Genomic DNA, 26877 nt, shown 5'->3' on the forward strand with positions numbered 1-26877 from the left:
TTGTTATGGTTATAATTTAAATTATAGTATTATGATGACACTTATTGTGAAGAATTTAGGGAAGCTCACATCAATGAAGTCATGAAAGAGTGGTGCCAACATGTATTTCAAGTATGAATTATGCAAAATACACTCATTAATCCTTAGTGAGTGCACATTTGGCCTAGGAGCAAAAATAATGTGACTTGGGATAGAATTGTTGTTTCATTTTTTTAGGATAGAATTGTGATTTAGGAATAAGATTTGTGACTTTTTGTTTCCAATGTGTGTATGTGTATATATATGCATGTTCTTTTAATTTTGAAACAATGTTGTTGATAATAATGTTTGTTGGATTGTTTAAAATTGTTATAGTTATAAATTGTCAATTCTATTGCAAGGGCTGCTTAAAACACAGCTCCTATATTAAAAAAAATTCTACAACATATTTGACGGGTATTACAAATAATCATCAAATATGTCCTTACTACTTAGTGCCAGAATCAATTATAGTACCTTATACTTGACGGTTATTAAAAACCGTCAAGTATACTGACATATATTTGATGATTAAAATAACCGTCAAGTATATGAACCTACATACATGATGGGGGATTATTTGATGATTTTTAACCATCAAATATAGGAAAAATAATTGTCAAATATACATAATTTTGTAGTAGTGAAGTTACTCCTTATTTAATTCTTGCTTTCTTTATCTCAAGTTCTCACATGAGCTTTCCATGGTAAAATTCCTATACCATCATTTTTCCCTCATTTTTTCATAAAGAACTCACTTTTAAACTCAAATTTGATAAATTCCAACCCCTTCCCTTTAAACCAGCCTTGACAACAATTATGAATATTTGAGACCCTAGATTATAGTTGCTTTTAAGCTATTTTCATTCTTCATATATACATGTCTCAAGCCTAGGTTTTAAATCATATTTTATAAACTTAAATGTTAACTAATCACTGCTTAATTCTTTGGAAAATTGTGCAGCCTTTTTCCTTAAAAAATGGTCATCCAAAAATTATGTAAAGCTTGAAATCAAGCCATCATTCATCAATAATCAATAAATAGCATCTCTATGACCATTTCTATACCCTTTCCTACTAAATAATCATCAAAATAACAAATTTTATTATTTCTTAAAAAACAAGGCAGCATCTCATCATCATGAAAACTCAAGCAAAAATAATAATAAAATAGCTCAAAAAGAAGCTCTTTCATTACCCTTTCTCAATGCACTAACTTATTGTTTCTTTCTTCACTACTTCCTCCATTTATGCCACTTCAAACTCATCCTCTTGAAAAACTAAAATTATAGAAAGGTTCCTCTTGATGAGATGAACAACTTTTGTGAAAGCACTTTAAGTTAGAAATGGGGTTTAGATGGTGATTTTGCTTTATTTTTCATTTCTCTCTAATCCTCCATAGAAGATCACCCAAGCTCACTCTCTCTCTACATCTGCATGTTGACCAAAATGAGCAAAGGGAAGAGGATGAAGTGTTGAATAGTGAAAGTGTAAACCAAGTCTAATGATATTTGGAGTCCAAAATATCCAATTTCTCATTTAACTTTAGCAATTAATTTTGATCAACTTTGCACCAAGTAAATTGCTTAAGCTCTTCTTCCATTCTGGTAAAAAATGATGCCATTCACCATCACAAATAGTAGAGGTGGTAATATGGGTTGAGCCCATAACCCACTAAATAGTAGAGGGGCGGGTTAACAAAAGTAGGTTCACTTATATGCGGGTTGGGTTTTGACCCCCCCGCATAACTTGAACCCACAACGGGCTAACCCACGGGTTGGTGGGTTAGCCCGTAAAATTTTTTTAAAAAAAATTTAACTCTTCCTAAACCTTTGTGACACAAAACAAAACCCTTGCCTCCTCATTTAGTTTCACTCTTCATCTTCAGAGTTGCCTTCATTCCTTCTTAGTCCTCACTGTGAGTCATCGTTGTCGTTGTTAGTGTCACCTCATCGCCGACACAACTCACCTCAGTCCAAACTCTGGTGACCAGCAACCTCAATCCTCCTCCTTTCAAAGTCACTTAGGCCTTGGGCTCCAACCTTTATCCTTTTGCCATGCAAATCCATGAATTAATTTAAATAAAAAAAGCTTTCCTGTTGTAGCCTTTTTTATTTTTCTTTAACTATATTGTTTTTTCCTTCTCGTTTGGCAGAGTCACATGATAGTCTAAAAGTGCTAACAAGTTGGCATGCAAAGAGCAGCTCATATAAATATATATAATATTCTACATCTTTAAATGATAATTAGTTATTAACTTGTTATTCTTTCTTCAAGTTTTGTCTTACTCGTGTCTAGAGAGTGAACATATCAGTACTTGGTAATAATTTTGGGACCTGTACCGATTATGGAAAATAATTAGTATAACTTAAAGCTTTAGAGAAATTAGCTCAAATTAATATTATTGCAACTTTTGACAAAGCTTTTAACATTATTATTAATTAAGAAAAATTTTCAAGTTTTGGATTGTGATTTTAGTGATTTGGAAGGAATTTTATTATTATTTAGATAATTAATTTTTAGAAAGAAAATATAATTTTTTTACCACAAAAAATGAAAAGAGGTGATATTATAATTTTTAATACTAAAAAAATTATTTTACTAGCGAGTTAGCCCGCCAACCCACCAACCCGCAGTGGGTTGGCGGGTTGCATAGGAACATAACCTGCCAAGATGTGGATTATGCCAACCCACACTGCATAACCCGCAACCCGTAGCAGGCTAACCTGCGGGCTACAGGTTGGCCCATATTACCAACTCTATGGACAAGCAAGATTGCGGTTTGGTCCAATTAATAAGATCGGGGATTTAGAAATTTGACGATAAAATTTGATTATTAGACTAAGGAGAGATGTTTAGGATTGTGGATAAAGATAAGATTTAACCAAATGATACTCATTAATTAGTCTTAGTGTTGTACATAGATTATGAGTTCAAGATGAAAATAGTTTTAAACAAATTATATGTATTGTTTTTTCATCTCTTTCTCTTGCGTGAACTTCTAAAGCTAAGATTCCTACAGCCATAGCATTACAACTATCAATTTAATTTCTCATATATATTCTGCTGCACCCTCTTGTATTTGAATCTAAGTCTGAACTTTAAGCTGCACCAATTTTGGGATGCATCACAAACTCAATTTTCCTTGTTTGTGTTCTTAATTCCTACTAAATATATGCTCATTATTCTCTATCTTGATACTTCTTTCCCTATGTGATCTAAAATGTTGGTTCAATCTTAGAAGATCGATTATTCCCTAACATAAAAAAAAATTAGAGGAATAATTTGCTCATTGAGACCTAATTTTAAGTTGATTTAACTGATTGCTTTGTATATTTCATGCAAGGTAGTAGAAAGTTACAACAAATTCACAACAAAGCTTTAATTGGTATTTATAAATGAAAAACTGCTAATTACGTACGAGATACTTGCAGACTCTTTGAATGAGATTTTCTTTTTCTTTTTCTTAATTGTTAAATCATATCATCATACCACTATTACAGCTAGATTACATATGCAGAATAATCAATATTGAGAAAATTACATGTAGAGATGATCAATTTCCAAAGTTGTTAGCTATAAATTTTGACATTATCTAACATAATTTCAATTAATAAAATTATGTATTTTAGATAAAGTGTGTAGATGTTGAAAATAGATGGGTGGTATCTACAATATGAGCAAAATAGAAGGGATACTAATGCAATCAACCACATTCTCCAAATCTCATAGAATGAATCTGATTGGCCAAAAAAAAAATCCACCCTAATTGGTTGATAGACTTTGGTTAAATGTAAATATCAAAATTTGATTGGTTTATTTTGTGAAAAATTACAATCAAGGACCCTTGGAGACAATTAACTACACGACAGGATCAAGTAATTTTGATATTACTCTGTAGGACCAAAGTACTTACTTTTGTTGTGAAAAGATAAAAATACCCTTGATGTGTATTATATACTCTTTTAACAACAACTCCCCACTCAAAAAAACAACACAAGTTTCATTTACATTTTAATAACAATCAATTCACTTACTAACAACTCCAAAAATTAACCTACTGGTAGAGAGAAACAAGTTTTGTGATTCAGTGAACAAATCTCGATTCGAGAAAAAACAATTCTCATTTTCATTCTAACAACAATCAATTTATTCATTAACAACTACAAAATATTAATTTAGTCCAGATGAGGTTAATGGGAGTTGTTTGAGTTATCTAGGCTTAGATATAGTGGTTTTATGTGTTCATGAGAGTGAACTCTCAATTATGGATAAAATTATGCTCTAAAGTGCCATATTGTTAGTCCTGATTTGTCATATTTTTTATTTTAATCCTAACATTGCAATGTACAAAAAATATTAAATTTGGGTAGTACAATATTTTGGAGGAAGATCGTTACTTGATCAAAAAAATTGCAAAAAAGTGACCTAAGAATTTAAGAAATTTAACCAGTATTAAAAATATAAGTAAGTTCCGACACATACAAAAAGCATAATGATTTGGGTACTGTCTCAGAGAGAAGATCAAATATCGATATAAAAAAAGAAGAAGTCATTTATAAATTTATAAAATGCTAGTTTAAGTTGTTAATATTTAAAAAGTAATTTATAAATTTTGAATGAATATATATAAATAATAATAATTAAATTATTAAATATGAAAATATATTTTAGAAATATTTATTAAATTTTATTTTAATAAGACTTTAATATATCCAATGCTCTTAAAAAAATACTTTCAAGTGTGCCAGTGCTCCTATAAAAGGAAAAATGATAATAAAATCCTTTCAAATTATATACATGACAATTTGGTCCCTCAAAATGCCATAATACCAATGAAGTTTCTAAAAACCTCTTTGTCAATAACTTTTTTTTTAGAAAAAAAGACCATTTTACCCTTATTAAAAAATTGTGATTTCTTGTTCAATTCTTTAAAGAAAAGTTGTGATTCTTTAAACAAAAGTTGTGAAAGGAGTTTGTTATTTTGAGAACTTGTTTTTCAATAATAAAAGTTACACTTGATAAATTATGATTTTTTGTTCAACTCTTGTTGTTCACAAAATAAAAGTTGTTATTCTGTAAAAAAAGTTGTGATTGAGGCTTGTTTTTCAATAACAGAAATTACACTTGAAAAGTTATAATTTCTTGTTCCATTCTTGTGATTTACAAAAAAAAAGTTGTAACTCTCCCCTCAAAGTGCAACAATTTCGCATATGTAACCCTAGCTTCAAGTATAATTTCAAAACTCATAGCTTCAGTAATTGCCTTTTGGCTGCTACCAATTCTTCCTTGGTTGTGGCCAAAACCTCTTGGCCACAACTTTGGCTACAGCCAATTCTTCTTCAATTGCAACCAAAATGCATCAGTTGTGTTCTGTTCTAGATTTCGACTGAGGCCGAAGGTGCTTGGGTTAAGGTTTAATTCTTCACTCTTTATCTTGACTTTTTCTTGATGTAATAACTTCATAACTCCTTCTTTACTCCTTAAATAATGCTCCAACAACCTAAGAAGGAAAGAAATTTTATGAAGTCCAATATTAATTATGCCAAGTTAAAGAATTATGCATACCAAGATTTTGTCATTTAAACCCAAGTGTGAGATGAGCATATTTTCCTATTATATATACTAAAAGTATGTACAATTTCATCAAAAAACATATGAAATTATAGAAAAATGCACTAAGATGACATAAATTTCTATAAGTTATCAGGGCTACTACATAAATTATTTTTTACCATACATGATTAAGAGGGCTTGGTGGCTTGTGGCCACTAAGCTTTTTAGGTAGCCAAGTAACTTTTTTTCCACCTTCATCAATTATTCCTTAATAAATTATCATCGATATCAGTGTTTCGATGACAACTGGCGACAGTCCCATGGTTGATGCCAGTGACAATTGAGGTGGCTTTTTAAAAATTGTTTTTGTAATTTTAGGGTCAATTTGGTCATTTCACATAAAAAGTTAATTTTATCTAAGAATCAATAGATTGCAATGCAATTTTAAAATCTATTAGTTTTTTAATGATATAAATTTTCTCCAACATCCTTTGATAGATATTTTCCCTACATTATATGCATTGTTTTTTCATATCTTTCTCTCGTGTGAACTTCTAAAGTTGAGATTCCACCGGCTATAGCATTCATTACAACTATCAATTTAATTTCTTATATATGTTCTGCTATGCACTCTCTTGTATTTGAATCTAAGTCTGAATTTTAAGATGTGCCAATTTTGGGATGCATCACAAACTCAATTTTCCTTGTTTGTGTTCTTAATCTCTACTAAATACATACTCATTATTCTCTATCTTGATACTTCTTTCCCTATGTGACCTAATCTGTTCAATCTTAGAAGATCGATTATTCCCCCTACATTAAAAAAAAATAAGAGGAACAATTTGCTTATTAAGACCTATTTTTGTGTTGATTCAAGTGATTTCTTTGTATACTTCATGTAGGGTAGTAGAAAATTACAAAAATCTACTAGAAAGCTTTAATCAGTATTTATAAATGAAAAACTGCTAATTACATACGAGATACTTGGAAACTCTTTGAATGAGATATTCTTTTTCCTTTTCTTAATTGCTAGATCATATCATCATACCAATATTACAGCTAGATTACATCTGCAGAATAATCAGTATTGAGAAAACTACATGTAGAGATTATCAATTTTCAAAGTTTTCAGCTATAAATTTTGACCATAAATTGTAATTATGTGCTTGGTTTGAACACACCATATGAAAAAACAAAGAAGGCTTAGGTATATGTGTTGCATAATGAATTCTTCTACATTGAAGATTCAAGGCTCAAACAATTTATAACATACGTAAACAGTGGCTGAGAACAACTCACAAACCAAAGACAAACCTCCAATTCTACCAAATCAAGATAGTTAATATAATAATTTTACAGTTACTGACTGTCACCCTACTTCTTGAATTATTTCTAAACCTTGCATCAGGCTTCTTGTTGGCACACTAGCTCTTTTCCTTATTGAAGTACCTTCAGAATCAAAAGGATTTGGAGGTACTGGTAGTTTATCTCCTTGTCCTTCTAACATTTGAACCACTACTTGCATTGATGGTCGATCCACAGCATGCCACTGGATGCACCACAGTCCCACTATTCCCAATTTTTTTGCAATTTTAGCATCCCCTTCTTCCTCAATATGAATTCTCATATCCTCCCTTTCTTCTGAAACATTATAGATCCATTCCGGATAGTAAATCTGGGTAGCGTTTTCTTTTGTGTCATGAGTAATCCTTCTCCCTCCTATTACTTTAAGGAGCAACATTCCAAAACTATAGACATCTGCTTTGTGAGACACATTTCCAAAATTTCGAGAAAAGACTTCTGGTGCAATGTAACCCAAAGTTCCTCTAGCATTAGTCATTGATACTATGCTTTGATCCTTGGAGCACAATTTGGCCAACCCAAAGTCACATATTTTTGGAGTGAAGTCATTGTCAATTAAGACATTGTGAGGTTTGATATCAAAATGAAGTATGCGTTGCTCACACCCTTGATGAAGATACTCAATGCCTTTGGCTATACCTAAAACAATTTCTTGTAGCCTTTTCCAACCAAGGAAGTTTTGGCTATTGTCAGGTGAATTTATGAAATTTTGTAATGAACCCTTCGGTAGGTATTCGTAAACAAGTGCTCTTCTAAAGCCATCTGCACAGAAGCCTACTAAGCGAATAATGTTAACATGATGGACTTTGCCCATTGTTCCAACTCCAGTTATGAACTCTTCACCGTTTCCTTCAGAATTAGCAAGGATTTTTACTGCAACTTTGAATTGGGATGAAATGTTTCCTTTGAACACAGTACCAAAAGATACTTCCCCCAACTTGTCTTCAAATTGATTGGTAATCCTCTTAATTTCAGCATAAGAATATCTAGTGGGATTGAGAGCTGTGTAATCTTTCAAAAACTTTTCAATTATTGCTTGGCTTTCTTTCTGTGATTTGTAAGAGTTGTAAATGTAATGAATTGCAAACAAAGCTACCACTAAAAGAAGTGAGCCCAAGACTGATCCTGCATATATGCATATATGAGTAACTCGAATTTAGTTTCAAAATCTATAATTAGAATTTAGAAGAAAATAACAAGTTTATCTTGAAGTTAACCTGTAATTACAAATTTGTTTGATTGACCTGCAAAAGAAATTAACATCATTGGTCAGCTTAGCATGTTCACATTAATATTTAACACAATTGACTCATCAGATGAAGAACTCTGATGAATTGTGCGAGACAATAAATGCATACGTTAATGTGATTTTGTATGCTCAATAGAAGTGATAATTGTATTCATGGATGCAGCTATGGCCAGTTTATCTGAATGATATACAGGAGATCCATATTACCTGTGTGACGAACCTCGAAACATGCAGTATCATAACTGGTATTCATGTTCTTAAATCCACATCGGTATCTGGTTCCTTTTGACTCGCAATGGCTACACTTTGGATGAGACCACATCAAATTAAGAGTGGCATCATTGTGAAAAATATTATATGGGATGCTTGAAATGTTAAATGTTTTGCTGCAAAATAACAAGGGGAGGTCTGCAATCTCGTCATCAGAATAAATGGCATATACTTGATAGGTTGAGCTTCTCAGGCACGTTGAAATTAGTTGTCCATCTTTTGGTATTGAGCAATTGAAAAAGACGTAGTTATAAAGATACTGGGGTCGGAAATGGAATGGGCAAGAAAGTTGGGTGAGGTTACGAACATGCCTAAAAAGGCAGCCAGAAGGATCATATAACTCAATGGTTTGGGATAGGTAATCAATGTTGTTTACATTGAGCTTGATTGGCCCAGGGAGCTCAAGAACAGAGTGATTGGTTGAGGAACATTCCAAAGCAAACCCAGGATACCCACACTGTTCTGGCTGGCGTCCTTTTATTCGGAAAGGAAACCGAACAGGCAGGGTTCCCCATGTTGTTTCAGGTTCTAAACAGCTCTTCCAGCTTCCGACAGCCTCTGAGAGCCCAAGAATTAGCAACAAGCAAACGGAGAAGAAGGAGTTTGCAGTTGAAGTTTCCATGTCCTGGCTTCCCCCAAAGGAGCAAGATGAGATGTAAGTTCCTATTATCATCTCAAATAGGAACCTCTTGGAGACTTTTCCATACATGATGTACGTGCTTGCGTCAATAAACAAACACCTTTTGAATTGTCAACAGTGATGTCAAGCTGTCAGGTGTCAACGTCAGAACAATTTCTAGGCAACTTTTGTGTTGCAAGAAATATATGGTTTTGGGACCTTTTGAGTCACTCGGGATTTGGTATAAGCTAAAATTTCTATTCGTTTTGACATCTTCATGATAAGAAACATGTGTTTCTCATCAGCACACTTACTGGTGGCGCTGCTTCTGATGGTGGCGTTCTACAAAACTTGCAAGGCGTCAGATGGATACAAGAATTGTTCTGGGTTATGCGGACATCACACCGTGAGCAGCCCTTTCCGTCTGAGAGACTTTGCAGAGCAGTGTGGTGATCATAGGTATGAGCTATCTTGTGAGCACAACCAATTGGTACTGTACTGGCAATCTGGTAGATACAGTGTTGTGTCCATTGATTATGAGAATCTCACGATCCGAGTGAAGGATGCTAATGTTGTGGAGTTGAATTACTCTTCCCTTCCTGGGTATTCTTTAACAGACTACAACTTTAGCTATTGGGATCCATATAACCCCACCGTTCTAACACGCTCTGAAGATGCATCTTGGGATTATAATCGATTGACAAAGATCATGATATACGTGCGGTGTAAAAACCCTGTGGATTCCTCAGTGTTTGCAGACACAGCTCCCTGCTTCAAAAATTCCAGCAGGTCAGTAGCTGCTGCGTCGTCGTATGTGTATGCGAGCGTAATTGGCAGAGAAACTGCAGGGGAATGGGGGTTAGGGGACGATTGTGGTATAGAGCTAATGTACATGACATCGTGGCCTGACCGGAAGAACCAGTCCTGGTCCTGCGAAGTCATCCACAATATGCTTGTTTACGGCTTTGAGCTTTCTTGGCTGAACAGTGACTGCCTCAAATTTGGAGTTTATGCATATCTCGATGAAAGCAAGCAACGCCATTGCGCTGACCCAAGTAAGTTCCTCAATTCTGGCTGTCAATAACGATTAATCTTGTGCAGCTTGTTTTGGCATTTTTCATTCTTAATCCTGGCAATTTGTTATTCTCCGTTATTAACTATCTGCACAAATATATATATATATATATATATATATATAATGAGCTAAACTTAATTGCGCCCAAGAAATAGGAGTACTAATATTTAAAATAAATATTAATATTTTATAAAATATTTAGTAAATTATATTAAGGGTATAATTTAATAAAATTAAGTGCTAAAAAACAATGTATTAAACATAGTTATAATAACATACAAAAAAATCTTTATTGTTTAACAAGATACTGTTTTTTAACCAAAAAAAAAAAGAATCATTTTTTATATTTATTAAATAAAATTTATATCCTCTTTTGTGTGTGATAGAGAATTTTTTGTGATAATTTTTTCTATAAACAAATTATTTTTCCAAAATTATTACTTTTCCATTTTAAAACTATTGTTATTTAAGGTTACATCCCGGCATATAAATAAAGTTTTAAGTTATAAATTTTCTAATGGGATTAACAAAATTTTATACGGAGACAAGTGAAATTTTTGAAGGGAATAACCAAAATTATTTGGGTCATACTGCATAATTTTTTCTTCAGTTTTTGAGATGATTGCCACAATTTATTAGCGAAATCGGAGTATACCATATTTACTAATATAAGGTTGTTTATCAGTTAAATCAGGTCCAGGCGGCATCACTTTTGTAGAAATCTTTTGGTATACCGTGGGTAAGGAAATTTGTTGGTAACTTCTCAAACTTTTTGGTGGCAGGATGCATCATATGTTATATGTGTTTTCCGTATTCGCCATATAAATAAAATCTATTAGAAAAGAGATAGAAAAAGAGTCTTATTTGTAATGCTTTGTATATATAGTTTTTTATTTAAATGTCACAAGATAAATTTGTTTTCCCTTTAAAAATGTTTTAGTTATGAGTTATTTCTTGAACTATAATAATTTTTAAGGTTAAGGTGCATTTCTGTCCTTAAAATATTTTTCGAGAAGCACCCAACACCTTAACATTTTTATTAGTACAATTTTGCCCCTAAAATAATTAATACGGGGCATTTTTTTACTTTTCATCAAAATTTTAATATTGACCTCAAACGTTGACTATTAAAAAATTTGACAAAAAAGGCAAAAATGTTTCATTTTAATAACTTTAGAGGCAAAATTATTCTAATAATAATGTTAGGGTACCGTTGGGTGCTCTTCGGGAAATATTTTAGGGATAAAAATGCACCTTTATCCTAATTTTTATTGAATTATACCCTTTTTATTTTATTTTGGTTAAATATTATGAAACTTTGAGCCTTTTACAAATAACCTTCCTCAACCTTTTAAATTTGACAAAAAACCTCTACTCAAGTTTTAAGAAATTATTATTGAAATTTAGTTTAGTTACTCTTAACTGTAACTTTCTTATGACCAAAATAATTGAAACTAAAGTTTTGATATTAACTAGCCTCTCAAGTCCACGCACATGTACGTGTAATGCAAAATATTTTAAATCATATAAAACTGAGAAATTTTGTTAATTATATGAAATAAAAAAATCAACAACTATATTTATACATTAATAATATATATAGATAAAAGTGTATTTTTGTTCCTTCAACTTTACACAATATTTTGTTTTGGTACCTTGAATATATAAAGTATCCTTTAATGAATGTGCACTTTTGTTTATAACATATTGATATATTGATGATATATTAATTTTTTTTAATTTTAGATTCCAAATGACTTGATAATAACTTTCATTTTTGTACTTTATGTAATGCTATTGAACGTGGCACAAGCTGTTTTCTCATTAATCATAGTACTTTCTCGTAATAGAGACTGATATCTGTTTTGTTTCCTCTCTTATGCTGACGACGAGCCAGACGCCTGCACTATGTTAGGTAATCCCTTGACTTCTACAAACTTAACTAATTTTTAAGAGTGCAAGAGCAGACAGTGCAATGCCTGGCCAAACAATAATAGAAATTCAATACTAGTTTCAGTTAAAGGGCACGTTCTAATAATTATGTTCTCTTTTAAATTTCCATTGACAGCTCTTTATACTGGAGTTAAACTTGTTCTGGGGTCTCCATTTGTCATCGCCCTTTTGATCTATAAATGGCGAAGAAAACATTTATCAATGTATGACAATATTGAAGATTTTTTGAAAAGCGACAACAACATCATGCCTATAAGGTACTCCTACAATGATATCAAGAAGATGACCAAAGGGTTTAAAATAAAACTTGGGAAAGGAGGCTTTGGCTCAGTGTTCAGGGGAACACTTCGAAGTGGTCGTGATGTAGCTGTCAAGATGTTGGATAAAGCCGAAGCCCATGGTCAGGAATTCATCAATGAAGTTGCTACACTTGGCAGAATCCACCATGTTAATGTGGTGCAACTCGTTGGTTATTGTGTGGAGGGATCAAAACGTGCTCTTATATATGAGTTCATGCAAAATGGATCTCTTGAAAAATACATTTTCTCTAAACTTGATGAGAATGATCAATCCTTGAATGTTCATCAATTGTATGCCATTTCTCTAGGAGTAGCTCGTGGTATTGAATATCTTCACAAAGGATGTGTTATGCAAATCCTGCATTTTGATATAAAGCCACACAACATTCTTCTTGATGATAACTTCATCCCAAAGGTTTCTGATTTTGGACTTGCTAAGCTCTATCCTACAAATAATAGCATTGTGTCTCTTACAGCAGCAAGGGGAACTATAGGATACATGGCTCCTGAGCTTTTCTACAGAAATGTTGGTGGGGTCTCTTATAAAGCTGATATCTATAGTTTTGGGATGCTATTAATGGAGATGGCTGGTAGAAGAAAAAATTTAAATGTTTTAGTTGAGCATTCAAGTCAGTTTTACTTTCCCTTTTGGGTTTATGATCAATTAAATGAAGGAAATGAAATTAGCATAGCAGATGCAACAGCGGAAGAAATGAAATTGGCAAGGAAAATGTTGATTGTGGGGTTGTGGTGCATTCAAACAAAGCCCAACGATCGTCCTTCAATGAAAAAAGTTGTAGAGATGCTTGAGGGAGATGAGCAAGACTTAGAATTGCCTCAAAAGCCTTATCTGTATCCAAATGACTTACCAGCAAATGATAATATTGATCATTCAACTTCAACATGGCCATCCAAGTCAAGCGATCGCCCTTCAATGAACAAAGTTGTGGAAATGCTTGAAGGAGAAGAGCAAGAGTTAGAATTGCCTCAATATTCTCAAGATTTACAGACAATTGATGCTAGTGATAACAAATGTTCAGCGTCTCCTTCCTCTAATCCATCAGTGAGTAAGTCAAAAGAAACAACCTCATTTTTAACTAAAGAAGATGAGAGATCAATATAGCATTGTAAATAGACTAGTGATCTTGATATATATATATATATATATTGATTTTATTATGAGAAACTTTTAAATATGAATAAGTGGGGGTTGTATCAAATGAGAATGGCATGTTAGGCTTTCATTTTTTATGTAATGAGATATATTATCATTAAGGAGGAAGTATTATTTGTCTTTCTGGATGGCTGTTTTTTTTTCTTTTTGGGAAAATAGATGTATACCAAAAATATTTCACATGCTACTTGGTACTCGGACTAGATCATTCATCAGAAGACACATGTCCATTTTGCCGGGCAAAGGATAGAAATATCTTTTCATCATGTCCTTTGGTGGTGTCAGTATGGTTTGTTAATCTCGGTGACACATATATTTAATGATCCAAAATACATTCAAAGCTTTTTATATAATGGATTATATTGCTGATCTCTGATATATTTGGTACCCGTGTCTGTCGAAATCAGAATCTATTGTTTGTAAATAAGGCATCCACTTTATATGAGAAGTGAAAGAATTAGAACAATAAGCTTCTATTGATAGAAAGATGCTTGATCTATGTAGCATGACTTTGGATGCACTAAAGTGTTATTTTATTTTTGGACAATTTTAGCATCATTAAAATTTTGGATAAATTGGCCCATTGGCCAGAAAAAATCTTGTGCCTAACAAATATGAATAATTTTTTAAAAAATAAGAGTGTGATTGATTCACATTAATATATATCGTTGATATATAAGAAGTTTATTATTAAAAATTTAAAAATTTATAAAAAATTTATTATTAATATACAATAATATATCATTGACAAATGTAATAAATTGACTATAAATATAATAAGTGTCGGGTTATTTGCTTAGCTTGGTCTTATAGCATGAGTTATATCATGCCAAAACTATGGATATCTTGTAAGATACATTAGGAATTTTTAGATAGAAGAATTTTGAGGCAATGCAGCTCTTGGCTACTTTTACAGTTGTCCACAACATTATAGTCTAGTCAGTCCGAGACAAATTTAATTTGGATTGACCTTAGTAACATTTTTTGAGTTCAAGTATGATCTAGTAAACATAATGACGTTTGAGGTCAAAATGATCATGTTCATACCCTTGATGAAAATAATATTCAATTCGTTTAGCTTTTTTTGAAGCACTTTGTGGATTTTTCAGCCTGAAAAATTGTGTTTACTATATGATGAATTCATGAAATCTTGGGTTTGTCTATTAAAGGGATTGGTGAAGGTGTCCCCTATTTCTGTATGTGCAATTACTGTCCTTGTTGAGACAATTCGCTCGCATATGATATTCGATTTCCCAATAATCTCTGTCTACTAAAAATTTATCCTCTATTTCAATTTATAAAATAATTTTAAATGTGATTTGATGTTCTAAAATATAAGATATTTTTACAAAAATAAAATAATATTATATTAATTATACTTATTCCAGCATTACCCTTTTCTCCTTATTGTATTTTATCTATCTCTATATTTAACATTTCACAAATAAAATTATATTAAATGAAGGGTATTTTTAAAAATTTATATTTATATTTTTAAAAAAATAAAAATATAAAATGTATTTAATAATTTTATTGGTGTGTATAATTTTTTTAAAAAAATGTCTATAAACTGGACGGAAAAGGTAAGATATTAGAAAACCTAGCATGTCGTTTTTTTTTTTTATTGTTGATAAAAACATATGGGCCACGCATTTTCCTCTTATTATTTTGCAAGCCTAATCCCATGTGACTGCTGGTCTCTTGCTTCATGATATATATTAAGCCTCACAGAAAAAAAAAAAAACTTACCAAGTTGAAGATTGGGCCTAAAATGAAGCGCAATACTGTATCCTTTTCCTATCCTTTTTTGAGAAACCTATAAATTATATATTATCTACTTTGATTATGAAAATATACATAAAATATTTTAATTAAAATATATTAAAAACAATATTTTTTTAGTTTAATAATATTGTTAATTCGTATTTAAGGCAAAAATTATAAGTTTAATTTATTTTGAATTTATAGTATAAATTGTTCCTTTTCTCTATTCCATAATCCATACCCAGTTTAAGCCAGTACCATATGAAACTTGAGAGTATTATATTATATTATATACTAATAAATAAGCTATAATAATATTGTATTTCATGTTCAATCTTGTCTCTGGAAATAGTGGCGTCTAATAAGAAAACACCCGCGTGTAATCTATTTTTTTCGTTCAAATAATGTAATTGTAACGTATTTTTAGTGACATTTTTTACTTCAAATTTAATTTAACTTAATCGAAAAAAATATGTGAATAGATTATAAAAAAATGGGAAAACTAATCTCTAGATTCTTATGGTTTTTCCTACTTTTGAATAAGGTCCTTGAGCTTTTTTTTCTAATTAGATCCTTTAAATTTCTTCTGTTAAGTGTATTAGTCCCTTGTTATTAAAACCGTTGGATAAAGACTAACAACATAAATAAATCTATTAAGTAATGATGAGGTGGCACATAGGTGGGTATATTTTGAAGGATTCGCATTCAATGCGGATGAGACCGCTTGCTCATCACTCAAACGAGTGACTTAAGCCATTCATTTAAACTTAAAATTATCTCTACCGTTAATTTTAAATTAATTTTTAAATATTTTAAATATTATATTTGTTAAAATAAAAATTATAAAAAAATTTAATATTAAATTTGGATTATCTTTAGTGCTCATTAGATGATAAGTACTATGGTATCCATCACCTCTATTGGAATTTGGATAGTTTAGATTAAATTTTTTATTTTTATTTTATATTTATCAAAATAAAAATGTATAAAAAAATTTAAATTTTTAATATATCTATTCATCATCAATTTTATCAGTACAGATTTAATTTAAATAATTTAATTTAATATATATTTTTTATAACTTTTACAAATTAACTATTTAAATGTACTCTAGATAATTCAGATAGAAGACAAGCCAATTTAATATTAATTTTTTATAATTTTTATAAATTAACTATCTAGATATATTTAAGATAGTCAAAATTTAATATTTAAGTTTCTTTATAATTTTTTTAAAAAAACTAGTTTAACAAATATAATATTTAAAACATTTAAAAATTAATTTAAAATTAATGGTAGAAATGATTTTGAGTTGAAATGAAGGGCCTGGATCGCTCATTTGAGTGATGAACGCGAACCCATGTTTTGAAAGTTGGCTCTGACTAGGCATTTAGGTAGATAAAATTTAAGCACATTTGTAAATCTCCAATGGCTACATACAAATTATTCAATAAATTGAGGATTCCCTAAACATAATTTTTTATTTTGTTAATCTAATTTTTGAATTATTATTTCCAAAATTATTCTAGACATCTGAACTTTACCCAAAAATACATAACGACTTCAATCCGTAGTTTAGGAAGCCTATGCAAGCCAATATAAATGACTCAAAAAAACAAATTAAGATTCATATATTGAAAACAAATTATTCTTGCTCATATGGCTAATTAAATCTTGTAGTGGCATACTCATGGGCGGGTCCATCGAAGCAGATTTCATTAAAACAATCTAAGTGATTTACCAGGGAATGATAATAGTGATCATTCATGTTCAACAAGGCCATCCAAGTCCAGCAATAATCGCCCTCCAATGAACAAAGTTGTAGAGTTGCTTGAAGGAGAAGAGCAACAGTTTAGAATTATTGCCTCAAAAGCCTTTATATATACACAAGATTTACAACCAATTGATGTTAGTGATCATTTATGCTCAGCGTCTCCATCCTTTCATCCATCAATGAATAATTCTAAAGAAACAATCTCATTTTTAACTAAAGAAGATAAGAGATCAATATAGCATTGTAAATATTTGTTGTATGCTAATGATCTTGATGATATATATTGATTTTATTATGACAGACTGTTAAATATGAATAAGATGTGTGGGGGTTGTATCAAAATGAGAATTGGATGTTAGGCTTCCATTTTTTTATGTCATGAGATATATTAAGCAAGAAGCATTTGCCTTTCTGGATAATCATGTTTTTTTTTCCCCCCTTGGAAAGCAGATGCCGAGTGTTTTACATGTTACTTCATTTAGTTTGTAAGATAAACAATAATATCAGTTATTAATTTACTAATTTTATTTGTTAATTTACTAACATCAGTTGTAAATTATTGACAGGTCTTGTAATTTAAAACTGATGTTAGTAAATTAATAAATAAAGTTAGTAATTTAACAACTGATGTTGCTGCTTATTTAATAGACTGATTGAACAACTGATATTCAAATAATATTTAAGTCTGGCATGATTATTGACAGGTCAAATTATATAATTTACAATTCATATTAGCAAAATAACAAGTAAAGTTAGAAAATATATAATTAATGATTCTGTATCTCAAACAAAATTAATAAATAAAAAGTACTTTGATCTTTTCATTATTAAAATTATTTTCACCTTAGTCCTTCTAAATTGAACTGATGTTTCAAATTTTTTTGAGACTTATTAACAATCAAGTCACATCTCTAATCTTTAGACAAAATTCGTTAAAAATAATTTTTTAGAGATTCATTCTGAATTTTTAGAGAAGAAATTTTGATGCAATGTAGTTATTTGCGGCTTTGACAGTTTTCACTACATCATATATACTTTAGTCAGTCTGAGACTAAATTTGGATTGACCGCACTAACAATTTTGGAGAGCGAGTGTGGTCTACTTTAACACAATTTGATGAAAAAATCTAGCCATAGCAAATCCGAATCCGCAACTGCTTTGCAAGCCAGTTTGATGTAGCATGATTTTGGATGCACTAAAGTGCTACTATTCCTAATATTAAATTAGAATAATCACAACTAGGTCTCATATAGAGAAATTAATTACTGCAAAATTTATTGACAAATAAACTAAATTGCATTGGAACCTTACAGTAATTAATTTTTTTTATGTGACTTCAATATGATTCTCCCTATTAAATTTTTATTTTTATTTTATTTTTGGGTAACTTTAGCATCTTTAAATTTTCTTCCTCAATTTGAATCATTACTTCTTCTCTAGCATTCCCCTCCCACGATATTTGCCTTTGCAACCCACCCAAAAAAATTATGGCTAACTGGTATAGCAGCATATCATGCCAAGACTACGACGGATATCTTCTTATTGGTAAGATACATGTGGAATTTTTAGAGAAGAATTTTGATGTGTATCTTTTTGTTGCCTTGACAGTTATCCACAACATTAATATAGTCTAGCCAGTCTGAGACATAATTTTTTTGGCCGAAGAGAAGTATCCAGTCTGAGACATAATTTGGATTGAGCTTACAGACATTTGTACAAGTGTGATCTGGTAAACATAATAACGTTTGAGGTCAAAATGATCATGCATATTCATACCCTTGATGAAAATATTAAATTCGTTCATGTTGCATTTGAATGCATGAAGATTTGTGTTGGAATATTAGTCGTTAATCATGGTTAGTGTGTATTTGGTTTCTGTTGGCCAAAAGTCCATTTGTTAGTGCCCGTTTGGATTTCAGTTGGGTATAATAGATTATGAAAATAATTGATTAAGTGGTAGATTTTAATCATAATTGATTATGTTATAATGCAATCTGTTTGGATACTGTTTTTCTTAAATTGATTTTAACAGAATTGAAGATGTTTGGATAATTTAATCAGAATTAATTTTTAGCTATATAAATTACTATATAATTTAATTTTTAAATACCAAATATCAATTTTTTGAAGATGTAAAGTTTAAATTTTATTAAGAAAAAAAAAGGAAAAAGAAGAGAGTTTGATTTTATTTTTATTAAATTATGTACTTTTTTTATAATTTTTGCTTGGGCCTGTCTTTGTAATCTTCCCCAACATTTTGGACAAGTTTTCGGCAGAAAGTGGATGGAAGTAGCTTACGGGAAAATCAATTTTCATGCTTTTCTGATTGTTTGGGTAATTTGCTGGGAAAATTAATTTTGAGGTCCAAAACGCGTGTTTTCCCATTATCCAAACAGGCACTTAAAAGTTCATTTGTTAAAAGTCAGTTAAATAAAAGCTAATTATTATAACGAAATTTGTATTTGGATACATTTTTTTAAAAGTCAGTTTAGTAAACTAAAAGTTGTTTGAATTATATATAGTGAAATGTGTTTTTAAATGCACAATAATAAAAAATGTTGATTTATGATTATTTATGATTTTTTTATATAAATGTAATATATTAGAAATGTTTAAAAAATGTGATAAAAATTTTGAATAACATAAAATTTGATATGTTAAATAATAATAAAAAAATATAAAGTTTGATATGTTGGAAAAAAATTATATAACAAATAGTTTAACATACATTAATATTAAAAATTGACATGGTTAGTTGTTCGTTTTATAATGTATAATCTGGTCTCTAATTGAATCGCAAACTTTATTCATCTTTTTATTAGAAACCACACTTGAAATATTAACAGGAATAGAAAATATAAAGAATTTTTTTGACAAAAAATATAAAGATTAAAAGTAGAAGAGTCTTTAAAAATTTTGAGGTAACATGGTCATATCAACAATCAAAGGAATCACATTTTAAAAGCACATTGCAAAAGCTTTTTTCCATAACTTTCACTAAATCCATACTCAACAACATTCAAAGAGCACTTTCAAAAAGTTAGTTTAAAGTGAAACTAGTAAACTACAGCACGGGTCTTATATTACAATTTTTATGAATAATTATTAATCTTGTAGGAAGATGTTTCTCAAAAGAATAACTTGTAACAAACACTTTCGATCTCCATATCATCTTATATATAGGGGGACTATATAATTATTGCCATGAATATTAAATATACATATTAGAGTAAAGCAAATGATAAAAATTAAATGTATATTGTGTAAATGGATACGATGGGAAGCAAATTAATAGAAATTCATAATTATTTAAATTAAATTGCCAAAGATTTCTCTATAAGTGACATTAGAAGTTCTATCTGCGAAGCGACCATCCCCATCAAGAATTAATATTTTTAAACCATTAATTCCTGCTTCAAACATGGTAAAAAAACAGCATATAATTGATTGTGGGGTGAGAATAGGATGAGGCAGGCACAAACCAACATAACACATGCTCTAGCCTTGGTTCTTATTAATAATCATGGCAAAAACCAACATAATGAGAAACTACTCCCTTATCATAGTAAATAGCAACATGGAATTAGATGGACGTATACACACATCAATATGTAATATATATAATTTTATCCATGTATTTGATCTATAGACATGTATTCGGCCTTAATAACATATTGTTCAATTTCAATTCTTGTAATCATGAGACATGAACCATTGCACAACCCCATAAATATATCAATGTTTCACATTAAAATAATTAGAGCACCTACTTTAAGCCTTAGTTTATGATTTAAGAGGGCCTAGCATTGAAATTTAATTTAAAAAATTTGTGGAGTACATGTCATCAAGTAAATATATGTCCCCATCATCTTTTACAATACTATCAAAGGTCAAATACATAACTTCCTCACCAAAAAGTGGAGACAACATGTACGTATTTACTTCTTTAATTGTAGTCAACATAGGAGTTAATATAGCCATATCTCTAAAATTCAAAGAATTTTAGACATTGATAAGGATAATCCGAAAAAGTTGAATCAACAATAGAATTTTTTAGGTTATCCAAACCTTCCAATAACAAATTCAGTTAGGATCTTAATATCCACAGATCTTTCATTAATTCTAGTAGCAATCCAATCACGAGTTGATAATCTAGTGAGCAAAATATTGAGAAACACTAATAGATGTCCTAACATTTGTTGCTAGAAGTCATATGTTTCTTATTAGTGTAAGGAGTTGACAATTATCTCATATGTACGAAGACTTAATGGTGGCAAGAAAAATAAATCATCTCTTGACCTACCTGGAAGAACATGAAAAATTTGCTTAAAATTTCAACCAAACATAATAAATTTTCCTTCAAAGGGAAAGATCGTCAATTAATAAGTTGTTTAATTTTAGAATATCCTTTAAACATGTGTTAAGAGCTTTGATACAAAAACTTGTGTGCCATTAGAGCCTTATCCTATGTTAACAACTTAAGTATAGTAATTAACAACCTTAGTTTGAGTATTAATAACACGGTCATCACTTCAATCTAGTCATTCAATGACAAATATGTTTATTATGTTAATAATTTTACCTTTGTTATTGACAACTTTATTTTAGGTTTTAACAAATACGTTATCTATTAGTTTATAGAGAGTTAGAAACATAATTACTAACAAAATTACTCCATTTCGCAATACTATTTTGTCATTTACTTATTTTAAAGAAATTTATTTGTCATTTTCCAAAAAAAAAAATATGTATATGTATGTTGTACTTATATTCTAAATTTTCTAGTTTCGTCACTGATAAGACTGGGTTAGTTATCGATTCAATTCTCGATCTTTATGCCCTAAGATTGAGACCAGCCAACCTAATATAAAATATAGGTTTGATCTTCTTTTGAAAACATGATCATTATCAAATAAATTTTATATAATATCTCCATCTAAAATTATTTTCTCTTGAAAAATAATATTTTTAAATTATATAAACTCAATGATTATATATTATTTTAGAAAAAAATTAAAATTTTGAATGAAAATAATATATTTATTTTTAATATTTTTTTATGATAATAACGAAGTAATTTATATTAGGTATGACACATGAAGAAAGATAATCTTATAAATTCAACTAATATTAATAAAAATTCTAAATAACACTCACCAACAACTTTTCTTTATTTAATTATTAATGTCTCAAACAAATCACTGCATAATGCATATGATAATGATATTAAATGTTATTAAATATTTTTTAATTGCTCACAAGTATTTTTTTATTGGAGGAGATTTTATTCGTTGCATGGTTAGGTAATAAAATTGGACATCTCTGCCAATTGAGATTTGAAATATAACACAACTATGATTATTTAATAATGAATCTATCATTTTTTTCAAAATAAAAATTGATAGAAGAAAAAACGTTGAGGTAGATTTGTTGTAAACAAATAAAAGACTAAATAAATATTAGCAACGTAAATACATGATGGGATTGAATGATAGTTAAGAATTTAGGATACACATATCTACACAATAAACTCATGAATGATAGAATTAATTCAAGCTTAAATCATGAAATGAAATCATCGCCAAACTTATGCTTATTAATTTATAATTGTCATAGTATCTACGCGGGAGGAAATTTTGAATTTAAATTGTCAATTTAATTTAATTATCGGATATGCTTGGAATTTAAACCTAAAGACATTTTTCTAAATAATAACATAATTTTTTTCTTATTTTATTCCTTAGACATTAGAATAAAAGGTCAAAATCAACCCCCACTGATTAATTGCATAGTTTGGATTTTTAAAGTTTAAAATTACTACCTAGTGACTAATTGCATTGTTTATATATCTAATTGCTCTTTTCACAATAATTAATATCCCTCCCTATAATTATGAGATATTGGATATTACGGATCTCCATCTAAATCTAAACAATTAACATTCAAATCATGACACTTCATAATTATATACGATAACTTGACAACATAAAATGAATTAATGTTCAAATAGGATTGTTTTGAATTAAGGAAAATAAAAATTGAAGAACATTAAAAAATTAAATAAGTTAAATAAAAAGTATAAAGTATAAAACCAAACTGATATATAATATATTAAATAGAAAAATTTTCATATGCTTTTTTACTTCCATATAGTATAGCATACAACTATATATTGCACATATATAAGATACATGGCATTAGATTAGAATTGGGCAATCTCACACCTTTTTTAAATAATGTTGTTGTTACACTTGAGTGATCATTTGAACTAATATGTTATTTCTTAATTATTAAAAATGTGTCATTTAAAAGGTAGAATAATTATGACATTTTTAGTTTGTATGATTAATTAAATAAAATAAATTAGAAATATAAAATAATTAGTCTTTGTTTTTGAGTTGATAACAATTTTGAATTTAGTCTCAAGAGATTTGAATTTAAAAGGCCTATTTATATTATGCAATTAAATGATGTTATTTATATGTGCTGATTAAATAATTATTTTTTTAATTTGAAACATGTGAGATTCATCAAAATAGATTAAAAGAAATTAAAATTAAAATTTAACATTTAGTCCATTTTAAATTGGTTCAAAGATTATACGATTGATTACAAAATTATTCTAAGCATGCATTCTATTTTGATTATATGGTTTTTAAGTTAATAAGCTACCAATTTTAAATTTGGAAATGGCACACATAAATATTAAAATTTGATTATATTTAGCATAAATAATCATATATATTAGATCTTATCGAACTTCATCCAAATTTTAACATTTGAAATTATTTCATAATTACATAAGATAAGTTGAGAGTATATACTAAAATGATATTCAGTTAAGAGCTCATAAGAATATTCAAGTGACCAAATTTGAATTTCAAATATTCAAATTATATCATTAACAACTTTTTTAGTTTATATAAATAATAATTAAAAAATCAATCCAAAAATTACCTACCAATCAACAATCAAACTTAACTCCTGAAACATAGAATTGCATAAAAGGCACTGTGAAACAAAGAATTTTGGGATGCACAGATAAAAAACATTTCTTAAAATATATCCTAAATTTTATAATCTTTTCTTTTTTTAATTTTTTTTTAATTTTGTAATTTTGTGAAACACTAATTCAATGCTATTTGAGTTCTCAAATGCATTTCTACTTGGCATTCTTCAAACACGAATCACTTGAACCACAATATGCCACTTTTTTTTCATTGTGTTGATAGTACGAATTGTGTGAATATCATATGTCAAAGCCATAGATAGTATGAAAATTTAATATATACATATTGCAAATAAGAAAATAGATAAATTAAACTCTAAACAATATCTAACAAAACAATGAACTTAAAAAATAAATTGAAGAATAGTTGGCGGCAAAATAAAATTAAAGAGGTTATAGGCATTGGTCAGATCTAGGGACATATGAAATGCAATATTAGCAACCTTATTATTTATAATTAATATAATATAAATTAACTTTAAAAAATTAACTCAAATTAATGTAAAATAAATGAATAAGCTTTTGTGAAAATAAACATATAATAGTTATTAATAAAATTCACATTAACTAAATATCATATTATGGTTTGAAAATTTGAAATTACATAGAATAAAATTCACATTAAGTATATCATATTGTCAAAAAACTGTTATAAAAATAAAAATATATTACATATATCATATTTAAAATTCAAATTACATTAATAAAATATAAAATCCAAACCATATTTGATGAGCCCATGTTTTCATATGGAAGCATTGAGTATGCATATTTTGGCGAAAATAATACTATAAAGTACAAATAGACTCGCTGTGATTATAAACAATGTTTACTTATTTAACCTTCATGTTTCCATCATATCTACATCTCTCCAACATAGCAAGTCTAGCTTAACATGCTTCATATAGATAAAGTATAATGCTACATATATATTTCATTAAATAAAGTGAAAAAAAATAAAGTTTAAGATAGGAAAAGTTTCTAAATAGATAAAGTATTATATAAGGATATTAAATAAAGTTTTTAAATAGATAGGAAAAGTTTAAGATAAGATATTATCTTAATTGTGCTAAATAAAGTTTTTGAATAAAAAATTCAGAAAGTTTAATAACATACAAACTATGTAATTATCATTCATTGCCTCCCTATATGCAATATCTGAAATATTGATAAACTTGAACCCAAAACAATGGATAGAACTTATCTTAGGATGCAACTTCATAATAGTCAAGTATATGAAGCTAATCTTATATGAATGGTTTGTTGTCTAATACGATCCAAAGCACTGGGAGACCTTAAATTTTAAAATTTCACATATCTTAAATGGTTGCAATCTATCTCTAAAACATTTTTTTAAAAAAAAAAGCTTCCAAATGACTACAGAGATCTAGTATTAGATAAATTACATAATTATTACACATTGGACAAAATTGGACGTAATTGATGGGTTACAACTATTAAAAAGGAAATACAAAAGTCATAAAAACTTTCTCCAACATCATGAAAAACCAATTCAACACCGTTGGAGTCTTCAAATATATTTCTACCTAACAATCTCCACACATGATGAATCACCCAAGCAAAAATATGCCAATCCTTTTTCGTTGTATTGTATGGATTTTAAATGTAGAAGCCATGGATAGTATAATAATAGTTGAGAGGAGAATAAACCTAATATGACTCAGGAGTGAGTTGGGCATAGAATTGTAAAGTATGATGTTACCCTTGCCTAGTAATTTATAATTTAATAAGGTTGAATTGAAAGGAAAAATGAAAGGAAGATTTTTTAAAATCATGATTATATATATATATATATATTAAATATTAATTTTTGTGATGATAGATATCTAAAGTGATCCCAAATTAATTTGAATTCAAAAATAAATTATCACTTACCCCACGCACACATATATTTTGTAAATTCTAAACGAAGTTAATATTTTTAAACCATGCAATACTAATATTTTTAATGTAAATAATTGATAATATACATTTCCTTATTTATAAAAATATGTATTTTACTGTTTTTAAACCCATGATTGCATATTAAATATTTAGATAGAGTGATATTAATTTGACTTCAAATAAATAGATATCTATATTTTATTATATGATAAAAAAATTTTGAAATCAAGAGAATAAATCTAAATATTCAAACACAAATTATTTTTTTCAAAATATTTAAATAAATATATATATTAATTTAAATTTGAATTCAAATAGATAAATGCACACACACAATCGTATGAACCTTGATTTTAGGTAAATCTTTAGGATAGATGAAAATTTTTAAAAATGATGATGGTAGATGAAAAATTTTAAACAGAGTTCATTTTTTCTAAATTTTAAAATAGATAGATGTTAATTTGAATTCAAATATGGTCATATTTTTATTTTGAACAGGTAAAAATGAATTTTTATATACATATAAAAATTAATAATTTATTTTGCACCTAACTTCAAATTTAAATAATATATTTTATAGACATTAAAAAATAATAAATCATCTTGAACCTAAGCTCAAACTTGACTCCGAAGCACAGAATTGTAGGAAAGTCATCCCGAAACACAGAATTATAGCAAACCTAAAAATGAATACGTGATATTTTCTTGTAATTTTTAACCCTACTTTTATATATATAATGATGTGATATCCAAACAATATTTTACTTTTTAAAAGTGAGAAAATACTTTATAAAAGTGGGATGTAGGTTACCCACGGAGCCTTGTAAAAGTTAGTTATTATAAATTTCAA

General features: G+C 28.9%; 2 protein-coding genes across 3 annotated transcripts; one reads left to right on the forward strand and one right to left on the reverse strand.

Moving 5' to 3' along the window:
• Positions 1-6671: 6671 nt before the first annotated feature.
• On the reverse strand, positions 6672-9105 carry LOC129310318 (rust resistance kinase Lr10-like). The gene is made up of 3 exons (XM_054952139.1): positions 8393-9105; positions 8154-8180; positions 6672-8061 (listed from the first exon to the last, which is right to left on the reverse strand). The coding sequence occupies exons 1-3, from the start codon at positions 9075-9077 to the stop codon at positions 6944-6946; spliced, it is 1830 nt and encodes a 609-aa protein (XP_054808114.1). The 5' UTR covers positions 9078-9105; the 3' UTR covers positions 6672-6943.
• A 222-nt stretch (positions 9106-9327) lies between these two features.
• On the forward strand, positions 9328-13703 carry LOC129310315 (rust resistance kinase Lr10-like). Of its 2 annotated transcripts, XM_054952134.1 has the most exons (4): positions 9328-10129; positions 10835-10888; positions 12047-12064; positions 12218-13703. In XM_054952134.1, the coding sequence occupies exons 1-4, from the start codon at positions 9352-9354 to the stop codon at positions 13522-13524; spliced, it is 2157 nt and encodes a 718-aa protein (XP_054808109.1). In that variant the 5' UTR covers positions 9328-9351; the 3' UTR covers positions 13525-13703. The 2 variants fall into 2 exon arrangements, with proteins under 2 accessions (XP_054808109.1, XP_054808110.1); XM_054952135.1 differs by lacking the exon at positions 10835-10888.
• Positions 13704-26877: the final 13174 nt, after the last annotated feature.

Source organism: Prosopis cineraria, unplaced genomic scaffold, assembly GCF_029017545.1.
Source record: "Prosopis cineraria cultivar Desert tree isolate PC_DT_omini unplaced genomic scaffold, ASM2901754v1 PC5, whole genome shotgun sequence".
In the NCBI taxonomy this organism is placed as follows: Eukaryota; Viridiplantae; Streptophyta; class Magnoliopsida; order Fabales; family Fabaceae; genus Prosopis; species Prosopis cineraria.

What these genes read in the sequence shown, in the direction of transcription:
- LOC129310315 (XM_054952134.1), top strand. Translation starts at nt 9,352, where the DNA reads ATGATAAGAAACATGTGTTTCTCATCAGCACACTTACTGGTGGCGCTG. An exon ending in ACGCCATTGCGCTGACCCAA is followed by an intron (nt 10,130 to 10,834) that starts GTAAGTTCCTCA and finishes GTTGTTTATCAG; the next exon opens with TTAAATCAGGTCCAGGCGGC.
- LOC129310318 (XM_054952139.1), bottom strand. Translation starts at nt 9,077, where the DNA reads ATGGAAACTTCAACTGCAAACTCCTTCTTCTCCGTTTGCTTGTTGCTA. An exon ending in TTTCGAGGTTCGTCACACAG is followed by an intron (nt 8,181 to 8,392) that starts GTAATATGGATC and finishes TTTCTTTTGCAG; the next exon opens with GTCAATCAAACAAATTTGTA. An exon ending in AAACAAATTTGTAATTACAG is followed by an intron (nt 8,062 to 8,153) that starts GTTAACTTCAAG and finishes GCATATATGCAG; the next exon opens with GATCAGTCTTGGGCTCACTT.